This window comes from Rhopalosiphum padi, chromosome 1 (assembly GCF_020882245.1).
Source record: "Rhopalosiphum padi isolate XX-2018 chromosome 1, ASM2088224v1, whole genome shotgun sequence".
In the NCBI taxonomy this organism is placed as follows: Eukaryota; Metazoa; Arthropoda; class Insecta; order Hemiptera; family Aphididae; genus Rhopalosiphum; species Rhopalosiphum padi.
The window spans coordinates 38,019,364-38,046,907 of record NC_083597.1 but is presented as its reverse complement, the minus strand read 5'-3'; the positions used below and the strand labels follow the sequence as shown (position 1 = coordinate 38,046,907).

General features: G+C 28.1%; 1 protein-coding gene across 1 annotated transcript; it reads right to left on the bottom strand.

Moving 5' to 3' along the window:
- Nucleotides 1-1,192: 1,192 nt before the first annotated feature.
- On the bottom strand, nt 1,193-27,265 carry LOC132917564 (DNA-binding protein D-ETS-6-like). Its single transcript, XM_060978354.1, has 4 exons — nt 26,775-27,265; nt 20,344-20,598; nt 4,538-4,784; nt 1,193-4,031 (listed from the first exon to the last, which is right to left on the bottom strand). The coding sequence occupies exons 1-4, from the start codon at nt 26,857-26,859 to the stop codon at nt 3,695-3,697; spliced, it is 924 nt and encodes a 307-aa protein (XP_060834337.1). The 5' UTR covers nt 26,860-27,265; the 3' UTR covers nt 1,193-3,694.
- Nucleotides 27,266-27,544: the final 279 nt, after the last annotated feature.

The window sequence follows — 27,544 nt, the reverse complement described above, 5'->3', positions numbered from 1 at the left end:
TATTACAGTTACAAAATGCAATAAATTTATAAAAATTAAACAGTTAATAAACGAGTTAACATGTTTATATTTCCAATTTCACCATGAATGTAAAAAATATGATTGGAAGAAACACATTAGTGAACCGTTATCCTTTCCGCGCTTCAAATCGGCGCTACCGGGCCATATAAATTATAAATATCTTACTTCGTAATATTAACTTGACTCTTTTCGCTAAAATAATATGCATATCATTTATATCTTCTATGGTAAAAAATTAAACACGTTTAAACTTTTTTTAAACATACTGGCGTATATGAAGGACTGGATAATCGAACACTCACTACCTATATAAATTTAATTATTACTATAATTTGAAAAAAGTTATTTATCTTAATAACCGTAATATTCATTTTAAACGTTTTTTCAGTGCTCTATGTTTATTGTTTAAAACGCTGCGTTTAGAACTGTCAGAATTACGGATATAACCAATATTTATTGATTTATTGCGGAACCAATTTATTAATCGATAACATTGTACTTATATAAATCTGGGTTTGGTTCGTGGCTTGTGGATCGTGTAGGTTTTTTTTTTATCATAAATGTGCCTTGAAAATTGCGAAGCTCGTTACATACATTTCCGTAGAGATCGACTCAGTTGTAGTTGCGAGTCACAAAAATGTATAGCTGGTAGCCGCCATATGATATATTCCAGCGTAAAATAATAATGTGAAAATTACAAAATTTGATTATGGTGACGTCAAATAAAATATTCTTCGTATTGTTAGAAGTTAATTATGGTAAAATAGATTGAGGTAAAATATTCTATGTTCATTGCTCAATCGTGAATCACCACATTCGCAACCTTAAATAAATACCTGTATAGAACCGATCATGTACTGCGCTGTATTGTTTAATATCACCACACACCAGCAAATACTATACTATAGATTTATTTTAAATCATGTTTAATACCTATAGAAAAGATTTTGTATTATTATTATTGCTCAAGTTTGTATAATAATAAAAAAAATTAACTAGAAAAAACAAGTCTTACATTATTCAGTTATCAACTACCATAAATATTTCTTTTTATATTAAGCTAATTAAGTTATAATATAGACTTTTGATTTTTAAGTACCAAATAAACTTAATAAAAAGATGTTAAATTATACAAGAATTATTCATGAGAATAAAAATACTCTGCATGTAATTAAAAAATAACACAACAATATTTATATATTTACACTTTATATTATTATACAAATTATATATATATAATATGTTCTGTTGACTTAAAGGAACTTGTTACTGTATGGTACATAATAATAAACTTAATAATCTAATATCGACCGCGCGCTGCAGCATTTTACATTATAGGTAGTACATTACTTAATTAAGATACTTTCTTAGTATGACTTAGCGATAAATTAATCAATATTTATATGCAAATCTATCATAGGTATATAGTTCAAACGGAATTGATGCGTAATAATGGCTATAACTTCCAATGACATCATATCATAATTAATCTTGTTTTATGCTGCTAACAATATTGTTCATATATAGGTACAAAAAAAATCACAATTTAACTATTTAGATAAGTATTTTTTTTTAATTTTTTTATGACAGTAACTTTATATACAACTTTATTTAAAAACTCTATAATTTGAATGTTTTTAAATATAACCTGCCATTGTAAAAAAATATTTATTATTAATGTGTTACTTCAAACTGTGCAATTATTATAATGAAAAACTGCCCAAATAATTTTATTAATTCACGTCCAAGTCACACTGCTTTTGTAGCGTAGGTATTTTATCACGCGTGTATAACGTCGTGGTCTACAAATTATCAGAACGATCGCCCCCCCCGTTCTCTCAAAAAAAAGATAGCTTGAAGTCTCTGATTTTAGTTTTTGACGTAATTATACTTCAAGGGTAACAAAATTATAGTGATATATTTTTTTATTACTATTATTATAAAAAATATATTTTTGTTCTGTACGAGACTGTGGAAAGTAACATATGTATGTACCTAAATAAATACTTTATCAAATGTGTGCCTTTTAAAAATCGTCCCCCCCCCGTTATCTTGGTCTGGATCTGCCCCTGATATAATATGTATATATATAGGCAAGTATAGTTGCGTAGGTACCCAGGATTTTAGTATTGTGTGTTGAACTAACTCACGAAAGACTATTCGTGTAGCAATAACCCACTACGAAAGCGTATAAGAAAGCCATTCTAAGTAATAAATAATTTCATATTTCAATAGCAAAATTGTAAATAAAAATGATTTAGTATATAAACTTCGAAGTAAAATAGTTATACAATTTAATTGTTTTTTACACCTAAAATAATTTTAAGACAAATTTAATGAGATAATTTTTATTCGAAAGTATTAAACCATTAATAACTAGTAGGGTATTACTGGTATTAGGGATTTGGGTGTATTATTTATGTAAATTAACATACGAAAATATCAACCTCTTAAGAAGATATCATTATCTGCATATTGTGTTGTATAGCGTATAGGTCTTATTAATCATATACGTAATATGTCAAATTTCAATTTCAGAATAATCCATTTTTAATATTAGAATAAATTGAGAATTATTGACCGTTTTTAAATGTAAAGATCATAGTTATTATCCAGGGCCCCACGTATGTTATAGGTTCATTTTGATACTTTAATTTTGAACTAATAAGTTATTATAAGTATTTTAAAATTGTAAACTGTAGAGTTAGTATGTTTTATATTCTTGTAATATTTAATTTTTTTCAATGATAATTATTGTACATATTTCATGAAGTATAATTTTGTATGTACTTATGTTTTAATAAAAGTCACATATTAACGATAGAAAAAAACTGTGTGCTCACTCCTGTATAAGTAGGTAGCACGGACCCTACATGGCAGTGACAGAAGTGGCGCGATGTGTATTGCAAGATGTGATGATGCCCATTATATATTGTAATATTATTACTATCAGTATTAAGGCTCATTTTCATGCGAAACATTGTTAAGCAACAAACAAAAATAAATATTATTGTGTTTAAGTAGTCGCGTCGTTTCGATACTTTCTACGAAACAAAATAACAAAACAATACGTTATAATATGTTGGAATCGGCTCTAAGTAAAAATTAAATAATTAAATATATTATGAGATTGTTTCAACGATCACATTTCCTCAACATAATATTTATAAATAAGATGTGTGATATAACTGCAGCGCGCGGGTATACAGCTATTTGTGTATGTTAAAGGGATGGGTCGAACTTAAATTTTCATGAACTCCAGCTTCTTTTTTCTCAAATTAATCGAAGTTTAATTCAATCTCGTTTTTATCGAACTTTTCAAAAATTTTGAATTCTCAAAATTTAATCAGATAACGACACGATTATAAAATTGTCAAAACTGATAAAGGCCATTCAGAAAAATGGGAAATAAAATAGTACAGATATACCTAACTATAATCTACAGCTATTTATATTTTATAAAATAAAAATTTTATTCATAATATTATCAATATCGAATTTGATTTTTCTCGAATTGTTCAAAATGTTCGAGTTCGAAGTATTCGATTTTCAACGAGCTTTGTAATGTATACGAATTTATCGAAGTTTGTGGTATTCGAAAATTTGACTATAGTTTGAGAACCCATCCCTAATATAGATTATTATATTATATTATATATTATGATGAATCGGATTACGGCGGATACCGTGGTCCGGCCGGATGTTGGTATAGCGTGGAAAGGCCCGCGGCAGATGTGGCCCAGTAAGAAGGCCCAGCCGGAAATAAAGCGTTTGACGGCCCGGAAGCGGAAGTGTGCTGTTGACTGTACAGACCGCCAGCAAAGTCAGACGGTGACGGCGTGGACGGTACGGCGGCTGACGATGGGCCCGCGGCCGCTTGGAGGCCAGACTGTGCTGTCGGCATCTGTGGCTGGCTCTGATGGCACGCAGTCATCAGCCCATGAAAGTCGAACTTGTACGCATACCGTTTACCGTGAACTTTGGTCATAATGTTTTTGTCGTAGTAGTACCTGCGACATCAGAACAATAATGATAAAACCACTAAAATTATATATGCAATTGATTATTACACAGAATGGCTTTAAATAAAATTACATAACCAAATGATCGATAAAAAGAAAATTATCACGTATAGGTAAATGTAGCTATATATGTATATGTACAGTAGAAATCGGTTGTAATGAACCTGGTACCAGCAAAATTTATATGTTTTGTAATGTTATATTTTTAACTGTTTAGCCAGAGAAAAAATTTAAAATAATTTATTTATAAGTTCTGTAGTGTTCTGTAAACGTATTACGTAAGACTAAGACGTAAAAAATATAATATAATATAATTCACATAATGGTTTCTGAAAAAATCTAAAATTTTCTCATAGCATCGGAAAATAAGACTTAAAAGCGGTACATAATATAATTAACCTACCTTATATAATGAATTATCTTTTTTCCCCCACACTCAAAAGCAAAATCCTGGTTTTGTCACTATAGTAAGGAAATAATATTTATTTTATTACCTAAGAGCTCTACTGAGCTTATCGTAGTTCATATTGGGCTTCGACTTGCGTTCGCCCCAACGCCTGGCCACCTCGTCTGGGTCGATCAACTTGAATTCGCCACCGGGACCGTCCCAGCAAATGCACCCGACGTTGTTGGAATCGGCCAACAACTCCAACAGAAACTGCCACAATTGTATTTGCCCCGAGCCTGCGGCCGCTTGTGCTACAAGCCGACTGCTGGCTGCGTTGACCACCTCGTATGGATCTGTAAATGAACCCCAACATTTTAAAGACAATATTCAGGAATTGGAAATTACAAACAGCATAATCTCGCATTTGCATATAATATACCGTAAAATTATCACTGAATTAATTTACAACTGAAAGACATACGTTGTAATGTTTTTATTATATTGGGTGGATGTTAGATTGTTAGAACACTATAATTGTTTTCCATCTCTGCAGGACTATGTGATCATCATAGATAAAACGCATCCGCTACATCATTAAATCGAATATTATATTTAAAGTCAAATTATATCTTAATTATATTAATAAACGGAGATGTCAAACACATAAAAATATTATTCTCTATAATATTTTTATTTTTAATAGATGTTTTACTTTAAAATTAGTCAAAAGTCGTAAACAAATATTTTACGTAAATATGTATTGTTTATACAGCGGATGGCTAGGTCTGAGGTAGAAAACAAATATTGCTCTGACATTATCTTAAATATATTGAGGGGTTAATAGTAGGCATTATAATTATAATATATTACAAGCAGTGCGGAGCTACAGGGGATCCTAAATCCTCGGTAATCCTATTTAAAAAAAAAAAAATAAAACATGAGTCTTTTTGTTCTTTATTTTATTATTTTTTTTGTGGGGAGGGGAGGAAGAAAGGAAATTAAAAATTCACATCGCAATTGGACTTTTTTATACCTACTATCTGTATAATATTATGTGTAAGTACCTAGTATAACAATGTGATTAATTGCGTTTGAGTAGGTGATTAAAAAGAATAAAATCTTATCATTGTATACGATAAACATAATATAGATTATTTATTACTATTACACTATATTATTATTATTAGATTATTAAAAATTAAAATTCTAAACATTTGCTCAAATATACTTATTAGAATGCATTAACTTAACATAGTTCAAACAGTACAAATTAAATCGTATTAATTATATAGTTTCTAGATTATATTATTCCATTAAAATAAATTTACTTTGATCAATATACCTGGTTTTTAATCTCTAGATAATATTGTTAAAAAAAAGTGATTATTATTTTATATTTATGACCACGTATTATGTGGATATGAAGACCGATGATTGATAACTTCAAATACCTACTGCAATTAATTAAAATACCATTTACCAAACCCATTTGGTATGCATTTAGTCTGTGCAGGTAACTTGCTTAGGAAACCCAAGTTGGTCTGAACTAATGAACTCTTTTATCAGCTACTAAAAGCAATAAAACAACAGGAGAATAATCATGCGACGAGTTATTCATTTTTAATATATTCTCATTCTAAAAGACAATCATTTTTTTTTTATAAGATATATCGCCAAAGTCTATTTAAATCCTAAGACCAACCACATTTTAAGATAAATTGTTTTTCATGCTTAATAAGTTCTATAAATATTTAATAATTAAAGCAAACAGCAGTATTAAAGTGACTTTCTGATTTTTTTCATTGCATACCATATACCCGTTGTACTTTGTGATCATAAAATAACTTAAATTTTAAAATCTTACCATTAACTTCTATTACATATGTTGCAGGATATGGTTATTATGTTTAAAAAAATGTATTAAATTAAAATGGTAAGAGTCTAACATAATTATGTTAATATTATAGTAATTTAATTAATTTAAGTAGATATGTACCAATATTTTAAAAATTATATTCTATATATTTAAATTGCATATACCTATAAAAATATATTTAAATTTGGTTTTTTTTTACCTCAGCCTTATAATAATACATATTTATGTTAATGTTAACATAATTAAGGTATTTAGATATTATAGAAAGATAATTGGAAAGTATTTAAAACGTTTTAACAAAAACTCATATTTATTTTTTTATTTTTTATACAAGTATGTAATATTTGTTTAAACACATTTTGGTTAATTCAATCATGAATACACATTGTATAAAACAAATTGAAAATATTTAAATCAAATAAGATATAAGGTAGCTAAACGTTAAATAATTATGAAAAAATAAATAATTTAACGGGTTATCGATTGGGTCCAACACCTCCGTCATCACTAAATTACCATAAGAATAATAATTAGAAGCAAAGAACAGATAAACATGGATCAAACATTATCTATTAAAAAAAATATTAATAAATGGTAAAACGGGCAATATCTTTTATACAACTATCAACACGAGCACACGTCGAATTTATCGAATTTAATTCGTTGCATATTTGAAGTACCTACAATTTTCTACTAAATGATGGCATATTTATTTAACATTTATCTACAATCTACTTTATAGTTTATATATTATACGTTTATATAAATCAAATATTAAATAATTAAATAATTATAATAAAACTTTATAACTCTGTAAATACAATGTTTGAGTATTGGTATAATATAAACATACTTGCTATTAATTACATCAATCAGTTGTAGTTTATTATTATTAAATTTTTAACTCAACAAGATAGAGAATTTGGTATACACCAAAATATAAACCACCTATAAAACCTATTAACTATGCAGATAAAATATTTGCAAAAATATCTAGTTATTTGTTATTACCTAGTTACGTAATTGTAGTTTTCATATCGAATTAAGATTAAAATATGTATGTATATGTATATTGTTTATTTATTTTGTATATGGTATAAAACTCATATACATATTAAATGATCAAAAATCATAGAAAACAGTTAAAATATGATTTTGTTATATCTTTGAGTTATCTCAAAAACTTAAAATATATTTTTGTATCCATGATTTCACATTTGTACACCAAAAAATTAGTTTTATAATATAAAATAAATGTCATGAATTTTACTCGGAGTATACACAATATTTTAAGATATCTTTCAAATAAATAAAACTTGTTAAAATATTTTGAATAATATCAATTGATTCAGATTATATAGGGGGCAGGGGCGCGATGTTTTTGAAGTAGGCAGTGCATAAATTCGTACAGACATGAAAAATTAAATGTTAGCTTACATAGTATTGAACTATTTTTCCAGCTTTGGTTATATGTTATACGTAGTATATTATTTTATTTATACGCTTCAACTGCTGTGGTTATTAGAATTTCTAACAAATACATAACATTTAATGTTATATTAAATTAAGTTTAAATATTATATATTACATAATATAATGAAGTATAACTAAATTGGTTGGTGTAATAAAAAAAATCTATAAACCTAAGATAGTTTGATATCAAGTATTAAAATATATTATTGTAATCATATTATGCAGTTAGATGTTGAGATTTGTAAGTCGTTAATAGTTATAATACCATTATTATATCAATTTATTATCTAATAAATAATAACCAGAAGATACCAAAAAAACTTATTAACTTATTTACGTTAAAATGACAATACAAAATTAAGAGAACATTATATCGTCAAACCTATACAAACCCACATAAATAAAAGATGTGTGATATTCTCCTTAACAGTCTTGATGACGTATTTAAACTTCCATGATTGCATTATACCACTGCAGTGAAATCATAAGTTACATCTATAATTACATGCATACATTGAAATAATTTACTGACAAAGTGCATGACTATTATGAAGCAACGGATTTATTTTATTATTCATTAACGTTACCTTCTTAAATCGTATTATCTATATTTTTATAACAGTATATCATGTTAAAAAAAATAAGCTTATTATTATTAACTTGTGGTAAAAATAACTAAAACAACTATAATTATATATAGTTCATTATTATAAAATACGTAATATAAACATTAAACAATAATAATCAAGCAAGTATAAGGTATATATTTTATTAATTTATGTGTGTAAATAACATGCCACTGTTCGATTACTGTTGAAAAATAGTATATAATTGATATTATGTACATACCAAATAGGTATATAATTCATGTACAGTGGCGTGGTCAAGTTAAAAATTATCAGAGACGAGCGTTTATCTTCTTTACTTATAAATTAGTTATAAGTTATAACCTTCCCAATCTCAAAAATACCCACCGAAAAATAAAGGGTGAAACAGACCCACTGAATATACACCATTTTACATCACACATTCAAATACTGGGTAATTCTTTTAACAGTATAAGCACTATAATTTATTATTTAAAATATTCTTTATATGACTTAAAACAATTGAAACCAATAAAAAAATAGTATTTTACTCTTGTATAGTTGTATAGGTATATTATGTCACAACCCATTCCCTTTAAAATAATAAAATATTGCGGGTATTCGCGTCACTGATTATATTTTTCTATATTTTAATTTTTAAGGTACCGGTCCAATGTGTGACCTTATCGCTATTTTTTATCTTTCAGTACGTTTTCCTATTCATTCATACGTGACCTATATTGTATATATAATGCATATGTAAAAGTAACCAGATTATGTGAACAAAGATGTTATTGTAAAGAAAAACTATTTTTTCTGTGAACAGACATGATAGAATTAATGCAATTCATGTAACGAATGGCATTCTGAAGATGTAATAAATTCAACCATATAAAGCTTATAAAGTCGCCTTTAAAAAAAACTATGATAGTCGGTATAGTTATACCAACCGAACAGTAGTATATATAATAAAGAAGAAAATTCAAAGCTCAACTGTTAAAAGATCCAAGAAGAATAATGGATGATGCTATCAGTTAATGAAGATATTATATTATATATATTGCATTGTAAGCTAGCATGTCTTTTAGGGTGGTAGTAGACTACCTGTTGTAAATTAGATTGGACAAATCAACTGGTCACAACAATTAAGTGTATACAAATTGCGTCTCCGATATAAAAATTGCGATAAGTCACATACGAATTGTGACCCGATTTTTCTTTACGACTATACTAATTGCATTCCGGTTATATGATATCAGTATATAGGATTATCTAAATCAATAATCTATACGAGTATAATAGTTATTATCTATCGAATAATACTTATACGGTGGTTAGTATGTGTTTCGATTGTATGTCGGTAACTATAGTGCGTTGTTCTGTTTTCAAAAATTATTAAAAAAATTAAATGCAGTGTTGGATGTGTTGAAAAAAATGTGTAAGTCTTATATTAAGTTAAATAACAAAAATAAAATATTAAACATGCTAAGGAGCATATAACCATGCAAATTATTCTGTTGAAATATTAAATAATAGACAAAAATTAAGCAATAGGTAATTTAAAATACAAGCCAATAGACGATCTCTATGATAAGCTATCAAAACTAATTCATAGAGAATTATCAAATGAAGTATCACCATCGACAAACGCAGACGCTATTCGTTTACTATGAACATTTATATTAGACAAAAATATAGTTAGGTGAAACATTTATACGACCCCGGTATGATAATAAATGTACTAATACGTGTATTATATCACATAATATCTATGTAAGTATATATATAATATTGTATAAACCATTGTAGAAAAGTTGAGCCGAATGTCCGAATGGTTTGGCCCGGTTGAGGGCGGTGGCCATCTGCAAGTGTCTCCTGAGATCATTCCGATCGCAAGCCGACAGTTGCCACATCTATACCTATGTACGTGCGGACCGCCGCGTAAGAGCACACGATATTCACGTTGTTGCAAAGGACATCTACTCGGTCGGCGTAACTATATATAATCTAATATAATATTATTGTACGTACGAACACGGGTGATCGTTTACGACGACGACAATGACGATGATAATCACAATATATTTTATACACTACTTTGAGTCGTAATAAACATATATATATATATATATTTAATTAATTAATACGATATATGATTATTATAAAAAAAATATATTTATGTTGTATATACAGCATGTATTATTACAGTATAAAATATATCGCGTAAAACAGTATAATTTTATGTTATTGCGACTGCACATTATAACATGTCGAACGGTCGGCGGCGAGCGGAGCGCGTATACACTGGCAACGACATCACGCGACCGTTGTCGTAACAGCAATGCGTACTAGATGCGATGATTGTAGTATCACATTATATTATAAACATATAACGGCGCAACTGATCCACATAAACGGTTTTCGGCGATTTTTCTCTACACATTTCGTGGTATATACTACCTATATAAACCAACTCCGTTGCGTTAACCCATCCCCACCCGCACGCCCACCCCTAACCCACCACACTACCGGTGGCCAGCGGAGGGTGGTTCAAGCCACCCGCCGATAGGTCGCGGAAACACCATTTTTTTATACACGCCTCCAGCTTCCGATACGAGTCCACGCCTTCGCGACGATTTTCCTGCGCCCTTCCAACGACAACGACGTCGTAATATATGTTATACAATGTACCAAGTTTATGCCAAGTCGTTACATGTTGTTATTCCACCTATTTTATGCGCGCGAATATGTTTTTTAATATGTTATGGCACGCACATGCTTTCGATTAAAGACATCAAATTATATTTTTTCAAAATTTCGTTTTATACCTTAGATGGTACATGCAGGGCCGTATTTAAAAATTCGGCGCCCCTGAGCATATAATATATCCCCCCTACCAACTAATAATATTAGTATAATATTAATATTACACTAATTATTTTATCCATGATCAGGATTCTTTAATATTAAAATCTAATTTTTCAATTAATAAATAAAAATCATTTAATATTTTTTAAATATTTTTTAATTAACAAACTATAACATAATAAAACATACAAATTTCTTTTTTTTATAATATAATTTTTCCAAATTATTCAATAAAATACGATTTTTTTTTCATTACATTTTCCGCTAAAATATTTTGCCGCCTATGTGATGCTCCCGGGTATGTGCCTATCCGTACCGTAAACACAGGCCTGGGTACATGATACATAGTATTATTTTTGTTTAGAACGCATATTGTCTATGAAATGGTTAAATTAAAAACTCTACATTGATTTATAATATTATACGATTTAAAAACACCACAATTCTAGTAGGTATATAGTATAAGACTATACTTATTCCTGCTGTCTGCTTGTTATGCCTATTTAATATTATTATAAGACTACAAACGTACAAAAGTATCACTAAAAATATAATTAAAATTTTAAAAGTAGGTTTATGTGGTAAAGTATAGGTGACAATAAACCGTTGAATCAGTATCTCTTTGAAAAGAAAAGAACAATTACTTTTAAACTGCATCATGCGAATAGATTATACGAGGTTAGTGCATGGGACATGGCCACATGGGTACTTATAATGATGAAGAAAAAGTTCCTATTTGTAAATTTTGAGATATAAAACTAAAAATGAAACACGTCGTAACCGAATGCATAAGATATGAGCGAAATCGACACAGGGTTGAAATGAAAGAGATTCTTGACACAAAACTGGGCACAGAAACCAAGAACAATGTAAAAATAATACAGTTTTTAAAATTAACTAACTTTTACAACGCAATTAAAAAAATGTAATTTAATTGTTTTAATGTATTCTCTACATATTGTAATTGTAAATAATATAACAATAACTAATGAAGTCGGGATTTTTCTTAGAAATCAATAAAAAAGTTCAAAAGTTTGAAACACATAAAGCTATAATAGTCGTTAGGTTCTTATAATTTATTTACTGAATGCATCAATACTATTGTTACAGAAAACAGAACACAATAAAACGATTTACTATTGCATGTAATCTTTGCTATACAAGATTATTGAACCACATTATCATTTTTTAGGCCAAGTAAAAGACTATTTCTTAAACCAGCGTTTCTCAAAGTTTTTAGTGGGACGCGAACAATTTTTTTAATTATGATGTTAATGCTATTACTAACCATAACAGAAAACAAGCATACATTTCGCATACACCTCATTATTAAAAGTACATTTATAAAAATAAATTGATTATAAACCTATAAAATATAAAATATATATTACAAATTTATACATATTTATATAATACAAATTTTATTTTTTTATAACTACTTTTTGAAAAGTGAAACCATGTGGGTCACAAAACATTTTTCGGGGTAAGTTTAGGTCGCGGTACTAAAAAAGATTGAGAACCACTGTCTTAAACCACATAAACATATATCTCGCCATCTCGGTATTTAAAAATATGCATTATATTACATAATATACAAGCTATATAGTATATTTTTTAAACCTTGTGTACATAGAACATAGGCGCAAATAGTGTTTGAAGTTTGGGGGGGGGGGCTATAACAATTCTAGAGAGGGCTAAGCCCCCCCCCAAGCCCTATCCTATTTGCGCCCAAGCTTGTGTACTAATGTGTTCGTCATTTATAAATAATTATAAATAAAATATATATTAATAAATGTAAATATGTTATGTTATGTTATGGCGTTATGCGTTGTTAACGCGTAGAAGTTAATACATAAAAATTAATCTGGTGCTTTTATAATAAGCCATCTATAGGGAAATATATAATAAAAAATGTATTATTGTATATAATACTTAATATTATAATATTATTTAGATATTTAGCGGCACACACGTTATATTTACTTATCAAAACTTATTAAAATTATAATAGAATACATTATACTTACACAATACACATATATATTGTATATTATTATACCTTTATACCAATATACAGTCAGGCCCGGATTAATAAAATCGTAGGCCCTAGGTAAGGCCGTAACTGGAGGAGTGTCCAAGACCAACCCCCCGCACACCGAACTTTTTAAAAATAGAAACATTTTAGTGGTGAATAAAGTTTATTGACTATACATTTTTAGTATTTATATTTAAAAAAATGTTAGACCTTCCGAAAACTTTGGCTCTGAAGTATTGAATCTCTGGTTAATTTTTTAAAAACAAAAAAAAATCAAATCTAAACTTTTATGACTTTTTATGTAATAAATAATTTTAACAAATCTTAAAAACAATTAATTTTACTTCAAGTCTCCAAATGTATAGAAAATTAAATTGAAAAACAATAAAAAAAAAAAACTTATTTTGCACCAATATTTATAATTCTTTATCACTCGTATTTAAGACATTTAAGTATAAAACAAGATAATAATAATAATAATAATAATAACAATATTGTGTATTATATTACTTAAATATAACTTTATAGTTACAAAACTTTTTTGCAACATTTGTAAATGATTCAATGACTTTTTCGTTATTGATTTCTTGAATACCGACCAATTATATCTCACATCGAATTCTTATTATTAATTAATTATAATATAGTTGTGTATGTGATCGCCGTGCATTCATACTCGAGACGATTGATCAGCGGTCAATATTATTTTTCTAATATTTTCTAAAATATTTTAAACAGTAATCGTGATTTCATCCATCATAAATCGTCGTATGCCCAGGACAAATCCTGCAATTTCGTAAAAAGTTAAACTTAAACAGTCATAAAAAATGTATGTTACTTTTCAATAAACTTTTTTTTTATTAAAGGTAAAAAAATCTTTAAATCTTATGAATCTTGTATTGAATTTTTAAATTTTAGATATAAAAATTGTTATGGGTTACTAACTACAAAACAATAATTGTTAAAAATAGTCTACGTATTTAAAAAGTAATACTTTGTGTAGGAAAAACTAACATAAAAGTTGTTTATGAAAACAATAACACAAGACAAATAATATTCTGACTTGAGCTTTAATTGCCTGATTATTACAGTTCAAATTACTTATTATTAGATGTATAGTTGTCAGTAGTTTTTCATTTGTTTAGAATTAATAACTAAAATGATTATTTAAAATTGAATAGCATAAAGTGTAAATTTAATATAATTAATTTGACTAAGTATGTGTATATTTAAATTAAATAAATTCCGACAGTTTTTTATTGAAATTTTATGCTTTATGTATGTGTCCAGTATGATAATAATTTAATAAATATTTTATTATTTAGCAACGACTTAAAGAATATTGAAAAATAATATATTTTATGTCTGGAAACAGTGGAAACAGATTAATTATTGTTGCGTTTTTTTAGTTTCTATACATAGATGGTTCTTATTTGGTGTGACTGTTTATATACGTTATTGTGAATGTAATGGGTAAAATGAAATCGGAAGGGGCTTTGATTAAAAGAGGTCATTTTTAACAAAAGGGCTGATGTTATCCGGTACGTAGGGGTTAAAACTGTTATCGCGTCTCTGGGGTGTTGACCGTAGTCCTTTTTTCTGTGTCTTTTTCCATTTTCTAAACCTATATAATATACGCACTGCCCAACGGTCCAACGTCCACTTTTCAATGATATTTTAAGTGTGTAGATACGACTCCACTGATTGTTATATACGCGCGTAGAAATAATCAACGACTTCGTGTAGAGATTTTGACACCAACTTTCCAGATTAACTTCGAAACGTTACGCCACACTTCGTCACGATACTAATACGAATCTATTACTGCAGTTTCGCTTAATCCCCCCAACTTTTGTCAATGGTAAAATAATGTATATAAGTATAACCTTTATAGGTACAGATAATAAACATTTCATTCACCCTCATATACATTCATTTTAATGGAATACTTCTAAAAACGTACAATATAAATCGCGAAAATACATCATATACAATGTGGGTTGTTGATTCTTTGCATACCTATATTATATAATTTTACGTTAAATGCACTATCTTATACATTTGTTTTGAGCAAAAAATAAAAATAAATTTAAATTTAAATCAAAAATGTTTACTCTTGAGTACTATAATATTTACATTTAACATTAATATATCCAGTTACGTTTGATGAGAGATAAGCAGGGATCCATCTATGGATCTATAATTAGGTATCCATGTTATTATTCGATTGTAAAAATAGTTAAACGTAACGATGCAATGGTATTACCAAAAACGTCAAATATTTGAATATGTCATTGTAATTTAGGTAATGGTAATTTGCAGGAATATGAAAAATATAAATTAATATATATATATGCAGCTTAGAAGAACTTTCAACAACTTTATGGACTATAATATAAATGAATTAAAAACAATAGCCATGATAAAAAGTCCGACAAATATTAATTGTTTAAATAAAGTATGCCAGCTACCTATATAATAAATAAAATTGAATAATGTACTATATGAAGAAGATTCATATTGTGATAAATATGATTATGTAAATTTAGTAACATTGTACACAATGTACACGAATTATAAAACAAGTGATCTGGAAAAAAACAATCGTGAAGAACGCTGCAGTAGAAAAAGCATTTTAATACCTAGCATTCGGCCATAAAATAAAAATCCTAATTTTTTTTCTAAACACATTTTGTTTTTTTCCATGTTAAATGTGCCACGTTAAGTCACCTAATTTTTTCATTCATTTAATTATTTTGAAATTTAAAAATTTAAAATGTGTTTTTCTGTGTAAGCCACGTTTTTTTTATTTGATGAAAATATTAATAAAATGCCTATGTTTATACAAAAAATGATTTTTCTTCTTTTTATATTGTCAAAAATATAATTTTTTTTATTATTATTATTTTATCAATTCATTCAATAATAGGCTACAGTATTCATTAATTTATTTTAACAAAAAAAATGGGCTGCACTGTGCATGCTCGTGCAGGTAGCAATGTACTTGATAGGTATCTACTTCAGTGGCGTAACTAAAAATTTGTCTAGTGCCTGGTGGTGGGGGGTGAATTCCCCCGGGAATTCAATTTTTTCTAAGTAGAAAAAAATATCACTCCAAAAAAAAAACAACTTTAAACTCTATTAAGACACTATTATTTATAATATTATAGTTGGATTACTATTAAATTATAAAAATTGCAAAATATTAATAAAATAAGACTCTGGAGAGGATATATTACCCTTATCTCCCTTAATCACGCCCCGGTTTTGAAATTTAATCAAATATTAAACTGTGTGTTATCATATTATGAGTACCTAACCATATTAAGTTAATAATAAATCTATAATAAATTAAATTTTCGCTCCAAATGTATAGACCAATCATTATGGCCGGATTCATTTATGAATTTTATTTCATGCGCAAAATGGTAATATATGCTTCCCGAAAGCTTATCGACTAGTTATTATAGGTACATTTAGACAATTAGAAAATTGAAAAAATAAATAAAGAATACCACTGATTATACATATGTTGAAGGATGTCAAGTATTCTGCAGCGATAAAGTAATCAGCCAACCGTAATATTGTTATGTTATACACTAACTCCACGAATCTTAACTTTACGTTTTCCGACCGACCGCGCAGCGTGAATTTTTATTTTATTATCGTTGTTCATAATAAGAACTATAATATATTAAAACACGGCGTATTTATTATTATTTTATAATACAGTATAATATATATGTATATATTTATAAAATAATACGAGTGGATATTTTATGCTATATAATGGGTACGCGCATGGCCACGGGTGGCCCGCTATTCGCAAATTCTCAACGCCGGGAGAGATTTACGTCACTGTCGCCTCATCTTTTTCCAAAATTATTATTACGCTCTCGTACCTCTACTGCTCAAGTACAGCCATATTATTATACAGGCATTGTAGCCGTTTCATAATACACTCGCGCGTCATAATATTTCGGGTGTATACGTATTATATACACGGCTGCAAGTGTGTGTGTGTGTGTGTGTGTGCTGTGTAGACTGCGCGTTTATTATAATTTGATTTATATATTCAATGTCTTTATTGCGCATCGCGTGGAGGGTGAAATAATAATAACAATAATGACAGCCGACTATTGCGCGGGGAGGGGGTCTCTCTCTAAATATAAGCTGACGTTATTAAACCGCGTTTTCTCCGCCTTTCGGTGGACGTCGAGGGCGACAACGCGTTTTCGTTTCGAGAGCTTTACATATAATACGAATGACGTCGCCACCGCCGCTTGTTATTAAAACCGCTGTATATGATACGCGCGTTTTCATTCTTTTTAACGACGTCGCCTTGCTGTTATGATAATATATACGCGTTTCCCAGTAAATCTTTTACAATATATATTATAATATTAACATGGTAATGATACCACACGGCAGTCGTATAAAAAATAGTATTTTAATCGTAAATCGCTGTATACGTACATACCCTATACCTATAATGTGCGAGACATCCTGTACTTTATGACGTAATAGTATTTTTATTTGAGTATTTAATAAATTTTACTTAATATAATAAATATTTAATACTTATACTTATACTACAATATAACCGAAGAAAAATCGGGAGTAAGTGAAGATCGATACAACATTATGCTGTTTTCACAAACGTCTCAAATTACATCGTGTATTGGAAAAAAATATTTATAGAACTATAGACGCAAGTCGTACTTATGGACACTTACGATTAGTGAAGAGTAAATAAACATCTACACCATAAACATAATGTAATCTGAGTGTGGACTGCGGAGAAAGAAAAGATACTATCTAAATAACATATCTAATATAAATTATAAAAGTTATGAAAATAAGTATTATATTAATATATTGTATGTACAAGTATATAAAACTATAAACAAAATATTACAAAAATATTCAAATTTTATTTAAATCGTATTTATATTAATATTACTTTTCGTATCTAGAAAACTTTCAAAAGCTCGTTCCTATTCCCAGCCAACCAATGAAAATATATTGCTACATCACAAATCCTTACGTACCCCTTTTTATACTTTCTTTCCTGTAACTGTTTATTTTTATTCTTCCCTCCTTTACTAGTGATGTATTTTCCTTGCCCTCTACAAATCCCGTATTATATTTAAAACTTAAGTGCTTTTGTATTGAGTTGTGAAAATTAAACAGCAAAGAATCCATATTATCCTTCAATTGTTAAAATATAATAAAATATTTATTAGCGAATCTATAATATAGGTACTATAAGTGTATAGTCTTATTTTTTAAACTTTGAAAAGATTTAATAGTAGGAATTTATTTTTTATTTTTATAACATTTAGCTAGCACAGTAGATTCTTAACCACAAATAAAAATAAAATATTATATTGTACTGTAAACTTTTAAGAAAACTATAATTGTATGGACCGGATACAGACAATAATAGGCCGTGACTCCGTGAGTCCAGCCGCAAAATATCTTCATGTGCACTACTAATCACTATTCTATTCACCGACCGGCCTGTATAATAATATAATGTGTATACTGTGAATATAATATGTATAGCGCTCAACAAAAAGTGGACCGAACAATAATTTATTTTAGTCTATGTGTTGTGAGAATAACATAACACGTTTTAGAGTTATCGTTTAACTTTATTAGTTTTAAGATTTAAGTGAACTGATATATTTATATTATTAAACTTAAAGATCACAATGTTGTCTGCTGCTTAATTACCAATAATTTTTCAATATTTTAATTTTGAAGCAAGTTATAAAAATGTTTTAATATTTTTAATGTTCTATTTTATTTAACAATTTTCTTATTATATATTTATTACATAATTTATACAACGATATAGTGTTATATACTTATATTTTATATATTCTAAAATTAAATATAATGAATTAATATTTAATATTATTTTCAAGCATTTTCTCAGTTTCTCACAGAAAAAAACATTTTTTAAATTGCATATGCGAAACCGGAACCACTATTGGAATACGATTTCATCATTAGGGTTTAATATATTCGACATACGATATATCCAAGACTAAAGAAATGAAAAGTAAATGGTTCCTACTGTTCTTTTATTTCGGGGTGACTGTTGCATAAATCATGTCTTGGAGATCCTTCCAATAATAAAATCAGGAGGAGGCATGAGGATAAAAAATCTAGTAATCTAAAAGTCAAATGTCGAGAAGCAATAATGGCCGAGGTTAAGCGACAGCATGCCTTAAAGGGGATTACCTGTGTCCCTCTGTGATATATTACGCTCTAGACCCTGTGGGATTTTTATCCCTATTTTCTACTAAGCTTGTCAACAACGATGACGTTTTCTAAAGAAACAGAACGATGAAAATATAAAGATAAAATTCTATAACTATTTGTAAAAATTGTCAAAAAATAAAATTTGAAACGATTGTGAAAGTCAAATTTTCTATTATATTATTTTAATTATGTAATATAGTACTTTTCATAATCTTACTTACAGTAAAATACTAATTATTTAGATAAACTCAATTCAATGTCTTAATAATTAAAAATAAAATCTATTTAAAATGCATTAACGAAACAAGAATTAATTTTATGAATCTAAATATAATCCCTATATGGCTATATAATAGTATAACAACATACATAAATATAATATTATAATACCTATGTAGTCTTATAATAATCAATAGTAATTGATATTCTGTATTAGGCATAGATGACGATATATTATAAATTACACATAATATTAACACAAGATACCATATAAATTTAGTGTAGATTTTGTTAAGGAAACGAGATACCTAAATAGTTTTAAATACTGAATAAGATAGGAACTCGCTCAACAATTTAGTTTCGCTAAAATCTGAAGGGTGTATTGTTATTATAAAATTATGTAGCAATGAAAATAATAAATGCTTTCTATCTATACACATATAGATAATTTGTATGAGATAATTAAAGGTTTCTTGCTGACCCAACAAGTGAACACAGAATTTAAAACATGTAATTTATCACCTATATGAGTAAAAATATTACAATCTTATATTACAGTTGAAATTATAATAACTACTTACCGTCTTCGGGTGTTGTGAGACTGGGACTAGGTGGCGTTCCAGTAACAGGTTGTCGAAGTAATGACAAATGTAGTAATAATAATCGGCCGGAACGTCTGTTTCGTGATCTACGATCAAACTCAGTCCTGTCTAATGAACAGAGTTCATAACCTGTGTTAGGAAAGTCGTCTGATTTCGGAATTGGCCACAGTTCTAAATGTCTGACACACCATTTCAACCATGCCGCTACGTGATCGTTAGTCCAATCCAAAGGATCTATACAAAAGTCATATTAATTTATAAAGTACCATCTATGTATGAAATAACTAAAACCTTCTTTATATTTTGAAATAAAAATAGGCAGTAGCTACTTGTTTTATAATTTCACTAAAATTAATAAAACTACTATATATTTTGTGGGATATATTTATAAAAATAATTAATTTAAAATTCAAAATTCATTAACGTTAACTGTTAAGTTTAGATTTAAAAATTTAGCTATTGGCGCTACTGAGTTTTATTTTAAAACATGATTAAAAGTCTTTAATAATAACTAATAATACATAACATTTATGAATACTGAGTACATAGTATATACTATAATAATGATGAAATATTAATAATAATTAATAAAATATTATCATCAACTAACAAATTTTGACTAAATACTTAAAAATTAATACAATTTACTGTAATACATACTAATAGTACAATAAATTATTATTTATATAGCAATATAATTTATATCATTAAATATACATATAGTAATATAGGTTGTCAACCAGTCTGTTAGTCTGTCTTTGCTCAGAAACGTTTTTCATAGCAATAATGATTTATCATTGAATTTAAATTTAACATAAACATTACCGAGATTTACTCAATTACGAGGTACGTTTAATTTAAAACCTACAATACAGTAAAGTGGAGTAAACGGATACTTTGTACTATCTATTGTTTGAGTTGCATTTGCATACCGTGAATACTTTGTACGGTACCAATGAATTGGTAAAAATCAATTGCAGATACTTTGTACGGCATAAATAAACCGAGAAATATATTTTACAAGATAAGATAGAATTTAATTACTCAAAAATTTAGAATCACGAATCGAAATCGCAATCAGTATGAGAGATGAGTTATATGACACAGTAGAACATAACTTACAAACTTTAAAGCACACTATGAACCAAAACTAAACTACTAAGCTAAATATAAAAAATTTAAGGATTATCCAAAATATATTATGAGAACGAACAAATTGTCAAACAATGTAAAATGATAACATATTTATTGTTTTTGTAGTTAAAGAAATACCTAATGAAATAGTTAATATGTATTTAACTTTTACTCAAAAACTATCTCCAACAATGGAAATTAATTGGATATTTTTATCCAACACATATTAACTGAAAATGTTACACCTAGATTCTCTCTTCAAATTTGAAATGCCAGACACCAAACAATTAATATTTCACACAGGATAAATATTTTTAACGAAGGATGGAACAGTTCATTCAATAAATTGGTTAGATCGGCTAATCCAAGTTTCTAGTGTTTTGCGATCTTCGCAATTGGACGAATGTGCTAGTCATTTAAATAAAAATAATAAGAAAAAGCTGAAATATACAAAATACAATTCACGAAGCCTGTACACAGCAAGAAAATAAAATAATAAAAAATACACAATTACTTGAAATAGTTTTCCATACTTATAATTTTTAAATTTGTATGTTATAACTTATAATAAATTGACTGTGAATTATTTTTTTAAATTACAAAGTCGATACATAACACGAATAATAGTGCTTATATTATCATAACTATTATTACTATTATTATTATTATTGTTTATGTCTGCTAACTACCTGTGTTTTGTAATAATAAATTATGTGGTGTGTATATGTTACGGTAAATGATGTAACACATGAAAATTACGTAATTAACCGGGAATTATCGTAAACATATATACAAAATGGAGATTTTCGATATTTACCGGTTAATTGCAATATTCACCAAACAAATTGGTAAATGTTGTGTATAATACTAAAATTTGACTACAACACAACTTTTATGTTTTTACGCTGCACGGTTTTACATTAGGTAGATTTCTAGTATCTACTATCTATAAATATGTTTTTGCGCAAATCTATCAAAGAAAAACAGCTAACTCTTCGAGAGGCAGCTGGTTTGAGCAGTATTTCAGGCACTCAAGGGTACCAACGATGTCACTGCAAAACTAAATGTAAAAATAATAAATGTGCTTGTCGTTCTTCAGGTAAACTTTGTAATTCAAAATGTCATGGATCATTAATATGTGAAAATAAATAGTTAATAATATAATATGAATATATGATATAAATACAACAATAACCATTTGTATAATTTTTTATCGTAAATTCCCGGTAATTGACATAAAAATCTACTCATATAAATTAAAAATGGATATTAACGATATTTACCGGTAAATTACGTAAATTATTATTTTTCGTCATTTACCGTAACATGTACATCTAGATTTATTTCTACCTAAAATATTACAAACTGACCGTGGTTTTAATTTTTTTCTTGGTGAATTGCACTTGGACTGAAAAAGGGTAATGGTCGAACTGCACTCGAGTAAAAAACAGGTAGTGGTTGAACTGCACTCGTTCAAAAAAGAGTTAAAATGGAAAAACGTAAGAACTTGTTACGAGTCGAACGTGTATAGTGAAAACCCGTTAAAAATATTACGAATCTTTGCTTACAAACGCTATGGACTACCTATTTAATAGCATTATATATTAGTTCGTTAATGCCATTTAGATAACACAGATAATTATTGTCGCCAAAAATCGACAAAAAATCTAACCTAACAACTGGATAATAAATAATTATTAATAATTATATAAGATTAATTCTTATATTTTATACCGTGTACTATTTAAACCTGTATGATGTAAACTACAATTAGTACACTCTTTTACATCGCTGTGTAAATAAGAACAATTTAAAAATTATTAAAAGTGAATTATGCCGTGACATAATTGTGTATCAAAGTTATACATTTTACAATAAAAAAATGTAAATATTGGTGTTAAATGGCGTTGTACCCATCGTGGTTGTCTTTCAAAACTATATCTAGATGAATTTTTTACAGTTATTTTCGGTGTGTTAATACATAACCATGAAGAACCGCTTAATTTGCATTGGAAAATGATTTACTCCTTCAAATGGATGATAATTTTATTGAAATACTTTTTTTGAGCCCAAGTGCAGTTTGATCACTACCTGCTTACCCGAGTACAGTTCAACCATTACCTTTTTTAAACCCAAGTGCAATTCGACTAAAATAAGTGCAATTCGCGACCATACCCACATATTTCCATCTTTTATTTAATGGTTAAAATATTTTGTAAGAATTTAATAAATGTTATAATTATTATAGGTAAATTTAAGCTTAACACGGTAATAAATATGGGTGTTGACCAATTGCTCTCAACGGGGTTTTGGCATTTTAAAAATATACCAGTTGCCCCTCACATATTATTGTATACAAATCCGTAAAATAGGAAAAGTAAATATGTAAATAATAATCATAGTATATAAAAATAATAAAAATAATATTAATAATAATAGCACACCTGATAAAAAGAGAGAATTTTACCAAAATGCGTAATTTTAGATTTATCTAAGTAGATAGACGATAGACGAGTGTGTGTATACTGTATATGTATTGGACACTATATTATGTGATATATGATGCGTGATGTGTGTTATTATCATATTTTATTATATCTTTATTAGTAGTGTTATGGTTGTTAGAAATGATTATAAAATACGATGCAGGGCCCCCACAAATATTATTATTATTTACATATTTACCTCCCCTATTTTATGAATTGGTATTATATACCTATTATAACAACAATGTATATAATACCTATGTGAGGGTAACTGGTGCATTTTGCTTTGAGTAGTTTGGGGGGAATTGGTATAAAAACGGTACTTTTGAGGGCAACTGGTACACGCCCATAAATATAATTCAGGCCCGATTCGTCAACTACTCGTTTCACCGACGAGAAAACTAGTCTCCGGTAAAAATGGAAAAAGTTCCAATTCGTCAACAAATTGTAGTTTCACAAAATACAAAAATAATTTTATTTAACAAGCAAACTTCGAGCTTGACCTCTTAGAACAAAACTGCAATTGACCACAAAATATGAAAACTAAATACAGTGGAGTCGCAATAACTCGAAATCGAAGCGAAATAAAAATTTACTACTAGGTATGTATTATTCGAGTTTATATTAATTTTTATATAATTTATATTTCTAGAGGAAAAAAAATATCGTTAGGTTAGGAGTTAACGCAACTCGACTGTATAGAAAATTAGAAGAAATATTATCATTTTCAAAAGAAAGGTTCAGATGAAACTTTTCAAATTATAATTTTAGGCAACAAAATGGTACGATTTGTATTTTGGAGTACTTGGACACAACATAATGTTCCATTTTCATTTAAAAAAAAAAAAAGCTCATAAGTTTAGGTATTTTTATATAAACTTGAACAGTGTTCATGATTTATAAAAAAAATAATTTAAAATTTAAAAAAAATTATATTTTCAAGTATAATTCATTTTGAACTAAATATAACGTGTGTTCGGATATCGAATGTTGGCTAATTGACTTGTCAACCAACCGGTACGTCACGATAAATATAGCAGTTAATAAAATGGTCAATAGGTAGATACTCAACTTTAATTTCGGCCCTAGTAATTTTATCCGATAAAATTACACTAGTAAATACCACTATAAAATATAGATTATAATATTTATATATTATATTATTATATAATCATTATTATAAATTTAATATTTTAATATGTCGAAAGCTTCATAAAATACGTGCACCTATAAAGTAAAAAGATTAAGAAAAACACATTTAAAAATATAAATAAATTAATACTTTAAATAAAATAAACATGGCCAACTATTTAAAAGTAAATATTTTTATAAATTTATAATTATATAACTATTATTTTGAGATAAAAATCTTATATTATAAATCGGTACTAATTATCTAATAATTTACTGGAACTATTTAATGAAATAAAAAAAAAAACATACAATTTTTAAAACACAATTGATATAGTCTCTTTATGCGGTATCTTCTCTTTTAAATTCTGGATAATTAAAAAAAAAATTAATCAATTTGGAACCAACATACTCGTATATTACATAATATGTATATTATATTGTTTTTTTTTAATGTGGTATTTAAATAATGAACATATATTTTATACATATCAAATTGTATCTATGAGCTTTGGATAGAGTTTATACGTATATATTAGACTTGCGCTAGGTACCATATTTTTATTGTCAACAAAATCATTTAGTATTTTTTTAATTGTTAGATATACCAAATAATGGGAAAATATCTCTTCTTATTCTGTGGGAAGAGCTAATTTTTAATGAATCATTGATATTTTTATAGAATATATATATATATTAATAATCAGTAAAAAAACGTCAAAACTATAATTTTAAAGGCATAGGCGCAATTAGTGTTTGAAGTCTGGGGGGGGAGGCTGTAGCTCAGTTCTATACTGGATTTCCAATGTATTTATAGTTAAATCATTAATTTTTGGGGGCTAATCCCCCCCCCCCCAATTACCACCCTATTTTCGCCTATGTTTAAAGGTATACAAGAACAACAGTTGTAAATTTGTAATTAATTTGAGCATTGTAAATCAAATTTCAATTTTGATTTTAATTTTATCGTTTTTAATATTTTTATTTTCTACGTTGTATATAATATGTAAACTTACATATTGTTATTTATTGTCAATAATATTAGATCTATCATCTATGAATTATGAAATGCGTGATTATTTCGTAATTATTTGTAAATCAAACCACTACTGATACTGTATATAGGTATAATAAAAATTGACGACTGAGCATTTTATCGACCTCCGACTAAATAATTGCTGTCGCATGGCTTTAATCTATACTTCTATATATATTACATGTTTCCAAAATTTAGCAGACCTAACTTCTATACGTAATACGTATACTCGTATTATTATAATATTATCTATTGAGTATTTGGTATTATAAAAGTTTAATTTAAGACTTTGGATGAATGTGTTAAGATTATGGCTATAAACTACTAATTAGTAATTACTATAGATACTTTCATATATTTTGTTTGAAACGTTAAGCATCAATTACATTTTAATCTCAATTTCTTGCTTGATTCATTATCGTAATTTTTTTCGGAAAAAATATGGAAATTATTAAATCTAACAAAGGTGGGTACACAATTTGTTGGAGTGGACATTTATGTACCTATAATAAAGTATCAAGAACGTATAAGCAATTAACGTGGAAATGTACAAATAATGTCTTATGTCACAGAACAATGTATACAATATGCCTATAAACCCGAATGTAACGTGTTAAGCTTACCGTTTGGCAATACAACAGCAGCAGTGGCGGAGTTTCGATCTTCGGACGCTGTAGCTTCGCGATCGATATCGGACATCACGTGCATAAGTAGCTGACGACGTTAGCCGCACACATGTCAGCAGCGGTTCACCATGAAAGTCAATACGGCGGGAATAGAAAACAACTGCCGAAATCGCAACGCGTTCGTGAACATCGGTCCACCACGTTCACCAGGAATATTATGATGTATTATTATTGCCGTTAAAAGGAAAATAGTAACTCGCAAGAGGACTTCGGATGACGTTAGATAAATTATCATATCTATATCATATGATATATTATTATTATATCTATAGAATGCCCATCGTGGTTCATGAATCCGCGTCGACGATTTAATTATTTCGTGCCGGTACGATTGTAGTGTACTAGTGTCTATAGTATGGCCAGTATTTCTTCCATACAGCATACTAAAACTATTGACGCGAATGCAACGATGGTTTGACGAAAACTGAATCATGGGCTTTTTACACGTATCGTGGTGGTGTAGTACGTGCAGGTGTATTATAGCGTCTTCGTAGATCCGAAGCGTTGTGTAGATGACGCATCCCGATTCCGAGACATCGACCACTGACTAACCCTAGACGACCGTGGTATATAGACGTGAAGCGACCATGTGATCGACCACACTTATACAACCTGCATATTATATATAGGTTCGCCAGCTTTATTACATAAAATATATACCTTAACTATCGTCAGTTTTTGTTCTACAATTGGGTATATAATATATA

Excerpts from the sequence above, each read along its gene's own strand:
- LOC132917564 (XM_060978354.1), bottom strand. The coding sequence starts at position 26,859 with ATGCACGTGATGTCCGATATCGATCGCGAAGCTACAGCGTCCGAAGAT. Across the intron at positions 20,599-26,774 it reads TGCTGTTGTATTGCCAAACG|ATCCTTTGGATTGGACTAAC; the intron begins GTAAGCTTAACA and ends ACTTTTGTATAG. Across the intron at positions 4,032-4,537 it reads AAGCTCAGTAGAGCTCTTAG|GTACTACTACGACAAAAACA; the intron begins GTAATAAAATAA and ends CTGATGTCGCAG.